This window comes from Sorex araneus, chromosome X (assembly GCF_027595985.1).
Source record: "Sorex araneus isolate mSorAra2 chromosome X, mSorAra2.pri, whole genome shotgun sequence".
In the NCBI taxonomy this organism is placed as follows: domain Eukaryota; kingdom Metazoa; phylum Chordata; class Mammalia; order Eulipotyphla; family Soricidae; genus Sorex; species Sorex araneus.
Genome location: NC_073313.1, coordinates 98442594 through 98452662, shown reverse-complemented (window position 1 = coordinate 98452662; position 10069 = coordinate 98442594). Strand labels below are relative to the sequence as shown.

General features: G+C 49.9%; 1 protein-coding gene across 1 annotated transcript; it reads right to left on the bottom strand.

The window, feature by feature from the left end:
• Positions 1 to 1526: 1526 nt before the first annotated feature.
• LOC101549810 (zinc finger protein 524-like) lies at positions 1527 to 2649 on the bottom strand. Its single transcript, XM_004606411.2, is given in 1 exon segment — positions 1527 to 2649. A coding segment is annotated over 1 exon segment (837 nt). The 5' UTR covers positions 2579 to 2649; the 3' UTR covers positions 1527 to 1741.
• Between the last annotated feature and the right edge of the window lie 7420 nt (positions 2650 to 10069).

Below are 10069 nucleotides of genomic sequence, written 5' to 3'. Positions count from 1 at the left end.
ATTATGCCACAGGTAGCTCTGCCGTGCGGGCGGGATACTCTCGGTAGTTTGCCGGGCTCTTGGAGAGGGACAGAGGAATTGAACCTGGGTCGGCTGCGTGCAAGGCAAACAGTCTACCCGCTATGCTATCGCTCCAGTCCATTGAAAGATGAAAATGAAAATTAAATAAAGTGTATGGGACCCTCCCCACACACACCAGTACATTCCACAGATAAGGGGAGCAAGCCTCGAAAGCAAGTGAGTGTACACCCCCATCATCAGGGCACCAACAAAACCATGGGAATGGGGCCAAATAAATATTAGTGATTTATTATTTGCAGGGCTAGGCCATACCTGGCGGTGCTCAGGGATTTTCTGTGCTCGGGAATCACTCTTGGCATGGCTTGAGGAACCATACGGGTGTGGGAGATCAAATCTAAGCTGGCAGCAGGCAAGGCAAGCGCCCTACTCGCTATATTGTCTCTCTGACCTCTCAATTTATTTTTTACGGCACTGGGGATTAAACTCAGGACCTCACACACGCAAGGAAAGTGTTTTACCACTGAGCCACATCCTAGGCTAAATATTTAAAAACAAACATAAAGAGCCAGCTCTTGGCATCATTGTTTTTCTGGTTTTTTTTTTTTTGGTTTCTGTTTCATTTCTACTCTAGTGACTCAGATCACTGCTGTTTCTGTTTCTGCTACCGTATTGTTATTAATAAGGTTTCTCAAGGTCTTACATTCTTTGCACATAGAACAACTCTTCAACATTTTCTTGGCTAGGGATATAGTTCCGCTATAGCATGCTTGCTTTACATGTGTGATGCACTGGGTTTGCTACCCAGCAACACCACACATACACACACAACGGGAAAAAGGAAAAGAAACAAAAGAAACACTCCGCTGTTTTTTGGTTTTTGTTCTTGGGCCACACCGGCTGTGCTCATCGTGTGGGTTCTCCTGGATCTGTACTCAGAAATCACTCCTGATTGTGCTTGGGGGACCATTTGGGATACGGGGAATCGAACCTAGGTCGGCCACCTGCAAGGAAAGTGCCCTACCCACTATACTATTGCTCTGGTCCAATTTTTAAAATAGATCTGGTGGTGATATACTTTATCAACTTATGTTTGGTTTTGTTTTGGGACCACACCTGGCACTGCTCAAGGCTTACTCCTGGCTCTACACTCAGGGGTCACTCCTGGCAATGCTCTGGAGACCATATGGGGTGCCAGAGATTGAACCCAGCTCTGGGGCATGAAAGGCAAGCACCCTACCAATTGTTCTATTGCTCCAGCTCCAGACTTTATCATCTTATGTTTAAATATATTCAATTCTCTCTCAAATATGTATATATACATATATATATATACACATATATATGAGAGAGAGAATGAGAGAGAGGCTTTACCTCCCTCCTGTAAATAGCTTTACTATCTTTCCAGTCCCTCAGTTATTTCCTTGGACATGGTTTCTGCTCCCTTCTTTCTTCCCCTTCTGTAATCCTCATTGTTTTTTTTTTTTTTTTTTGCCAGTGGGCAGAGGTTTATTTCCATGGCCCCTGGCTCCGAGGGCCTGTCAGTCCTAGGCAGGGTGATGGAGAGTGATGGGACCCCAATACCGAGGCCCTCACCCTTAACCCCCTCCCACAAACGAAAGGCCATGAGACAGGAGGTAGTCCCAGCCCCCCACAACCACGGCCCAGCAGCAGCCCAGCCAGCACAAGGCCTGGTAGGGGGCGAGGGGGGCCAGCTTGTGGGTCAGGCCAGCTCTTTCCTCTCCTGTGGCTCCTCCTCCTCCTCCTCCTCCTCCTCCTCCTCCTCCTCCTCCTCCTCCTCCTCCTCCTCGGCGCCAGCAGTGGCCGGGATGCCCTCGTCGTCCCATGGCAGCTCAGGTCCTGGGTCCGGGGGACACACGGGTGCCTCCATGGCCTCTGGGTGCTTGCGTTTGGCATGGCGCCGGAGCGTGTTGGCCTCGGTGAAGCGCAGCCGGCAGACGGGGCACTGGTAGGGCCGCTCCCCCGAGTGCACCCGATGGTGGTGCGCCAACTCGCCGGCCTCGCGGAAGCGGCGCGGGCAGAGCAGACAGTGGAAGGGCCGCAGGCCAGCGTGGATGTTGCAGTGCCGCCGCAGGTGGCTGGACCGCTTGAAGGTCTTGCCACAGTCCTTGCACTCGTGCGGTTTCAGCTCCGAGTGCGAGATGCTGTGGCGCTCCAGGTCAGAGAGGTAGGGGAAGGTCCGCAGGCACACTGGGCAGAAGTGCCGCGCCTTCTTGGGACCCGAGCCCTCGGTCCCACCTGCCACTGACCCTTCAGAGACTGTATAGGGCACACCCTGATCATCGATTTACAGCAGGTCGCTACCCCCGCCGCTGTCCACCGGGGCCATGGGCCCCTGCACCAGCGGGGGCTCCTGCCCTGGTTTGGGGGGCTGGCCCCGCTTACGGGAGAAGGAGGCCTTGAGCGTCCAGTGCGAGGAGGCAGCAGTACCGGGAGGGCGGCCCCGGCGGCCCCGACGAACAGGAGGCGGCAAGGCCAGAGGGTTTTCTTCCTCCTGGGGCAAAGGCGAAGGCAACTGGTCTGGGCTGGGGGTGTCCATTGAGCAGTGGGGGACTTGGGCCTGAGCTCTGGAGCCGGGCTCATTTGCATGTCGCCGGGGCTCGCGAGTGTGCGCGCCGGGGCGGCGGGATCGGCGCGTGGGGAGGGGCGGGGTGTAATCCTCATTGTTCTGATAATCTTCCCTTCTGTCGGAGTGTGATATTTCTTTTTTTTCTTTTTTGCTTTTTGGGTCACACCAGGCGATGCTCAGGGGTTATTCCTGGCTCTGCACTCAGGAATTACCCCTAGTGGTGCTCAGGGGGCCATACGGGATGCTGGGAATCGAACCCGGGTCGGCCACGTACAAGGCAAACGCCCCACCCGCCATGCTATCGCTCCAGCCCCTGGAGTTTGATATTTCTTATAGTTTTCTCATTTTTTCCTACATGTTGATTTCCCCCCTTTCCTTTGAGTCATCATTGTAATTTGATCTTCGATTTATCGTTTTCTTTCTTCTACAAGATGGAGTCAACTTATTTTTTTTGTGTGTGTGTGTTTTGGGTCATACCCGGTGATGCTCAGGGGTTACTCCTGGCTCTGCACTCAGGAATTACTCCTGGTGGTGCCTGGGGGACACTATGGGGTGCCTTGGATCGAACCAGGGTCGGATGCTTGCAAGGCAAACGCCCTACCCGCTGTGCTATCGCTCCGGCCCCAAGATGGAGTCAACTTTTTATTACTAAAATTGTTAGACTGAGTTTCATCCTCTGTGTTCTTCATACCCAGCAGCTATGTTTGCAAATTATATATATATACACACATATACATATATATATATATAGTTTTGGAACACATGCTGCAGTTCTCAGGGGCTGAGCATCTCAGCTCTATTCTCAGTGGTGCTCAGGGGATCATGAGGTGCATGGATAGAACTTGAGCTTCCTGAGGACAGAGCAGTAGTACAGCGGGTAGGGTGGGTTCTATCTCCAGCATCCCATATAGCACCCCCACCCCCAAGTACTGCCAGGAGTGATTACTGACAGCAGAGCCAGAAGTAACCCTTGAGCATCACCGGGTGTGGCCTAAACAAAATAAAAGGGACCTGGGCCTCTACAGGTCCAGCATGTGCTCCAACCAGTTGAGCTTTCTCTCTGGCACTCTTTGCAATTTTTTTCATATCTTCACTCTCTGTGCTGAAACACCCTTTGTATTTTTTTTTTGTTTTTGGCTTTTTTGGGTCACACCCGGTGATGCTCAGGGTTGACTCCTGGCTCTGCACTCAGGAATCACTCCTGACACTCCTCAGGGAACTATATGCGATGCTGGGAATCGAACCCGTGTCGGCCGCATGCAAGGCAAACGCCCTACCCGCTGTACTATCGCTCCAGCCCCCCTTGTATTCTTTTTTAAAAGGTTTATTTATTTATTTATTTATTTATTTATTTATTTATTTATTTATTTATTTGCTTTTTGGGCCACACCCAGTGGTGCACAGGGGTTACTCCTGGTTCTGCACTCAGAAATTACTCCTGGGGCTGGAGAGATAGCACAGCGGGTAGGGCGTTTGCCTTGCACGCGGCCGACCCGGGTTCAAATCCCAGCATCCCATATGGTCCCCTGAGCACGGCCAGGGGTAATTCCTGAGTGCAGAGCCAGGAGTAACCCCTGTGCATCGCCAGGTGTGACCCAAAAAGCAAAAAAAAAAATTACTCCTGGCTGTGCTCGTGGGACCATATGGGATGCCGAGGATCGAAGCCTGGCCGACCGTGTGCAAGGCAAATGCTCTCTCCACTATACTATCTCTCCGGCCTGCCCCTTGTATTCTGGTATCTCTTTTTTTGATAAGTTGGACCTGCTTCTCTGCTTTAATCGAGTTTTTCTAATTCAAAAAGTGTTTACAAGCTTGAATGTGCCTGATCTTTATTTTTTTTTTTTTGGTTTTTGGGTCACACCCGGCGATGCACAGGGGTTACTCCTGGCTCTACACTCAGGAATCACCCCTGGCGGTGCTCAGGGGACCATATGGGATGCTGGGAATCAAACCCGGGTTGGCTGCGTGCAAGGCAAACGCCCTACCCGCTGTGCTATCGCTGCAGCCCCGAATGTGCCTGATCTTATCTAACTCAAAATCATTGTTATTTGTTATGATTAGTATTCTCAGGTCTTTTGTTGTTGGTTATTTTTGGGGGAGCCATACTTGGTGATGCTTAGGACTTTCTTCTGGCTCTGCACTCAGGAATTACCCCTGGCAGTGTTTGGAGGACTATATGGGATGCCAGAGATCAAACCTGCAAGGTAAATGCTCTACCTGTGGTACTAACGCTCTGGCCCCAGAATCTTCTCTATTCTTTGTGACCCTGACCATCCTTCCAGTTCTATGACTTTATGATGGCCTCTCTGTAGTCTTGGTTTTATTTATTTATTTATTTATTTTGCTTTTTTGGGTCACACCCAGCGATGCTCAGGGGTTACTCCTGGCTTTGCACTCAGGAATTACTCCTGGCGGTGCTTGGGGGAACCATATGGGATGCCGGGGATCGAACCCGGGTCGGCCGCGTGCAAGGCAAACGCCCTACCCGCTGTGCTATCGCTCCGGCCCCAGTCTTGGTTTTATTTGAGGCCAAAACTGGTAGTGCTCTGTTTCTAGCTCAGTAGCTCAGTGCTCTGAGTGGTCGCTGTTGGAGTGCTCAAAGTACCATGTGGTCCCAGCTTCCCACATGCAAAGCCTGTGCTCTAGCCCTTTGAGATATCTCCCTGCCCCTGAATTCTTGTCATTTTCCTTGAGGAATTCCATCTTACCTTTACCATGACTGCTTGCATTTTGTTTTGTCTTGTTTTGCTTATGCATCTGGATTAACCATTTTTTTTTGTTTTCCTGCAGTTGTATTATGGCTGGAATTCTTGTTTATTTGTGTGTTTGTTTTTCAGGCCACACCTGGCTGTGCTCAGGGCTTACTCCTGGCTCAGTGCTCATATTAGCATCTGCTGGTTGCCTGACCCTGTCTTAGCTTAGTCTAAGGCAGGGGCCAGGTGATGAAGATTTGCTAAATAATGGCATAGGCCAAAAGCTTTAGTATTTCCTTAGGGGAGCAGCACTGGAGCTGAGGCTGAGCAGTGAAGCAATTGCCTTGTGTGTGTATGTGAGGCCCTGACACTTTGGTCAGCAAAATGGATATTCTTGATAACCTTGCAGTATCAATATTGTAAACCACAATGCCCAAAGGAAGGAGGGAGGAAGAGGGAAGAGGGGGGGCTAGGGAGAGAGAGAGAGAGAGAGAGAGAGAGAGAGAGAGAGAGAGAAGAAAAGCGCCTCCCATAGATGCAGGCAGGGGGTGGTGGGGGGTGATGGGAGGGAACCCAAGGACACTGGTATTGGGAAATGTGCACTGGTGGAGGTGATGTCAGTGGGCCCCACTGGTGACTTATGTGAAGCGGCGAGGAGAAAAGATGGTCGCTTTCTCCCCATCCACCTCCACCAGCCAGGTCCCGCTGGGCAGACTAGGACGGGTAAAGCCTGTCATGAAGCCCTGCTCACCAAGGGCCTGAGCCCCGCCAGCGCCACTAGGTGGCCATCCGCTTGGTCATACAGGCACGGGAGTTGACCCCTCCCCACCCAATTTCTCAGGGAGCCACGGACTCAGGTTGGAGCGAGAGTTTGCTCTTTACAGGAGAGAGGCCAGTCCCAGGCCTTACCCAGGGTTCCAGGGTTCTTGTATCGCCTTGCAGAAAAGAATTTCAGGAGTAAACAAGCAGTGAAGTTAAACAGATTTTATTTGGAGGTTTTGAAGGGGAGGAGAGCGAGAGAGTGAGAGCGCGAGAGAGTAACACACTGAAGGGGAGAGTGCTGGCTTCCCCAAAGATGGAGAAGCCCCTACACACATCCCAGCATTAGGCATGAAAGCATGAAAGTAGACATCTCAAGAGGCGAGATGCAGGCACCACATGTGGTCAACCACGTGGGCACAAGCAGTACTTGGGCCCCTGCAGCATAAGCGCACCCTTCCTTTGTTCAAGGCGGCCTTTAGAGGGTTCTTCCAACCTGCTCCCACGGTGGGCCAGGGGCTTATACTTAGGTCAAAGTCCGTTGCTAAGGAGGTTGCCAGGGAGCTAGGGTTGGGAATGGTGATGGTCTTCTTTGAAATTCCTTTCCTGGCCTTTTGTTCCTGCTGGAGCTTGTAGGAGGGGGTGTCAGCCCCTCAGGGTTCATTGCTGGCACCAGGTGAGGGTCTTATCAGGCCGTAGTTCCTGTTCTCTGCAAGGTTGACCTTTGCAACTTCAGAGCTATTACTTCCCAGGAATTTTGCCTGACCGATGTCGCTGTTGTCCCAAAATTCCAAACGGGATCGGACCACCGTCTCGTTCGTGCAAAATTCTACTTCACAGAGCGGGGAGAAAGGTCTGCAAAGTTTAAGTTTAAGAAGAGAACTCCCAGAATGACCACCAACTGGGAGCTCTTTGGCACCATGGCGGCAACGTGGGAAGATGCCGTCCTTGACAACATTGACAAGGAATATGATCGACTGGTTCAGCACCTCCATGACTGCACAAAGAATGCCGAGAGTGGGAAAGCCACAAACAGACGCCTGTCTTTGGAAACTCTCAAGCTTATTTGTCAGCGTGGTTTGGCGTGAGCCTGAGGCAACAACAAGCTAACGTCAGAGCTCGCAAAGCTGCGCAGAGATGCGATAAAGGAAGACCTCAAAGAGAGAAGAGCAGCAGTGTTGGCCAGTGCAGCAGAAGCCGGGAAAAGTATTCACAATGCTCGCCTGTCCTTCGCCAACTCCAAGACCAAGATGACTGCCCTCCGACGTCCTGATGGGTCTATCACATCTTCCAGGAGGGCAATGGAGAGGATTATTCACGACTTCTACTTGGATCTCTTTGACAACCATGTTTACATGCCCACATACCAAATTCTGTAGGATGGATATATCATTCCCAACGTCCTCCCTTCCAAAATCTGACACGCTATTTCATTGGTAAAGACAAGTACAGCACCCAATCCAGACAAGATCAGACCCAAACACCTGAAGAATCTGCCGCCAGTACTCATCAATGCACTGGCTCGGCACTTCACATGCTACCTGTCCCTATACAAGGTTCTGACCCAATGGAAAACCAGCAGGACCATTCTGTTGTACAAGAAGGGAGACATCCACGACATCGGCAACTATTGCCCAATCTGCTTGTTGTCTGTCAACTACAAGTTGTTCACTCGAGTCATCCTGAATAGAATAGGCAGAACACTAGACGAAGGACAACCATGCGAGCAAGCCAGGTTCCAAAAAGGATTCAGCACGATAGACCATATCCACAGTGACCAAGCTCATTGAAGTTTCGTGAGAGTTCAAGATGCCGCTCTGTCTAAGGTTCATCGATTTAAAGAAGGCCTTTGATTCTGTTGAGACTGAAGCGATCATCGAAGCTCTGGCCAAACAGGGCATTCAAACTCAGTACATCAAGATCCTCCTCGAACTGTAATTACGAATTCACCACCAGGATCTCACCATTCTACAAGGAGGTGACCATTGACGTAAAGAGGGGTTCGGCAGGGTGATACCATTTCCCCGAAATTATTCAGTGCCACCCTCAAGAACATCATGCGATGACTAGAATGGGAAGGAATGGGAGTGAAGATAGATGGTCGGCAACTACACCACCACCGCTTCACTGATTGTTCTAATAGCACCAAACATTAGCCAAGCAGCACAAATGCTGGCCGACTTCGACCTCGAGTGTGGAAAGGTCGGACTGCAACTGAATCTCACCAAGACAATGTTCATGAAAAACGAACTAGTCCCATTTGCTCTCAATGGAACGAACATCTCCGAATGCAGCAGCAATGTGTACCTGGGTCGAGAACTCAACATGAGGAACCACTTGGCGCCAGAACTACGCAGCAGGAAGAGAGCAGCGTGGAACGCCTTCAAGAGCGTCAAAGAAGTTGTTAAAAGGATGAAGAAACTCGGGCTCCAGGCACATCTTTTCGACCCCACCATACTTCCTGCACTAACATACGACTCAGAGACCTGGGCCCTACAAAAACAGGATGAGAACACTATTTGGGTATCCGAAAGAGGAATCAAAAGAGCTATGCTTGGGGTATCACGTTTCACTCATGTGAGAGAAGGAATCCAGAGTTCTGACCTCCTTCGACAGTCAAGAATCAGGGACGCTGTCTCTTTTGCCAAGGCATCAAAAATCAGATGGACCGGACACGTAATGCGATTCAGAGATGACTTCTGGACTAGAGCTGTTACCAACTGGATTCCACGGGATGTCAAAAGACCGCGTGGCCGCCCAACAACGAGATGGTTAGACTTCTTCGTTAAAAGCCTGAATGAATGGTTTGAGGCTCTTCCTGTTCCTGGTGCAAGCAGATATCATTGGGCTACACTAGTACATGACAGGGACAAATGGAGATGTTACTGGCACCCGCTTGAGCAAATCGAAGATCAACGGGATGACAAGTGATACAAGTGACACTTCCCAGGAAATTTGCTGCCATCTCCTGGGGAGGGGGCCTTTCTTATTTGCCTGCCTGCCTACATCAGAGGGATGGGTGTTGGAATACTGTATGACTGAAATCCAATCATGAACAACTTTGAAAGGGTCTATCTCACAGTGGTTCAATCAAAAGTTATAATAATAATAATAATAATAATAATAATAAAGTTTCCACAGTCAATGTGTCAGGAAACTGAAAGTGTGTCAAGCCAGCTCATAATACTTTCTTAGCACGTCTTTAAGACGTCACGAAGTAAGCCTTTTCACCCCAAAATTGGTTTGATAACTAAGCTTCTCCTCATCTTATTTACTAACATCCATCTGTAGAATAAACATACTTGTTAATTCTACAAACCTCATCTTGTAAAACACGAATGTAGTCTAACATTCACTTAAAAATGGGTGGTGGTCCAGGATCCAGGGAGATGTCCAGAGGTTGAGGCATTTATCTTGCACTTGGCTGACCCAAATATGAGCCTCAGCACATCATAGGGTCCTCCAAGCCCTGGCAGAGTGATCCCTGGACAGAGAGCCAGGAGTAATCCAGGTGTGGCCCAAAACAAGAAAAAGGAAAGTCCAATCAGGAGTGCTTTCCCAAAGTTGCACACTATTAGTGGGTAAGTAAGACTTGATTCCAGGTCTCTAAGTATTGTGATGTTGGGGGGCACACCTGGTAGTGCTCAGGGGTTACTCTGGGCAGTACTGGGAATCATGCAGTGCTGAGGGTTGAACCCAAGACTCCTGCGTACAAAGCACATGCTCTAACCCTTCCAGCCATCTCCCTAGCTCCTTGTGATCGTCTTTGTACAGAATTATCTTTGTGCATGGGTATATTAGACTGTTCTTAATTAGTAGCTTTGTGGTAACTTTGAAATTTTAGGTATATCTTGTGGTAACATGAGGTTGTGTATTGTAGAACCTACAGATATACCCACTATTGTGCTCCGATATTTAGAAAACAAAGTATGAGCCAAACTGGATGGTGCTCAGGGCTTACTACTAGCTTCTCACTCAGGGATTACTCCTGGCAGGGCTTGGGGGACCA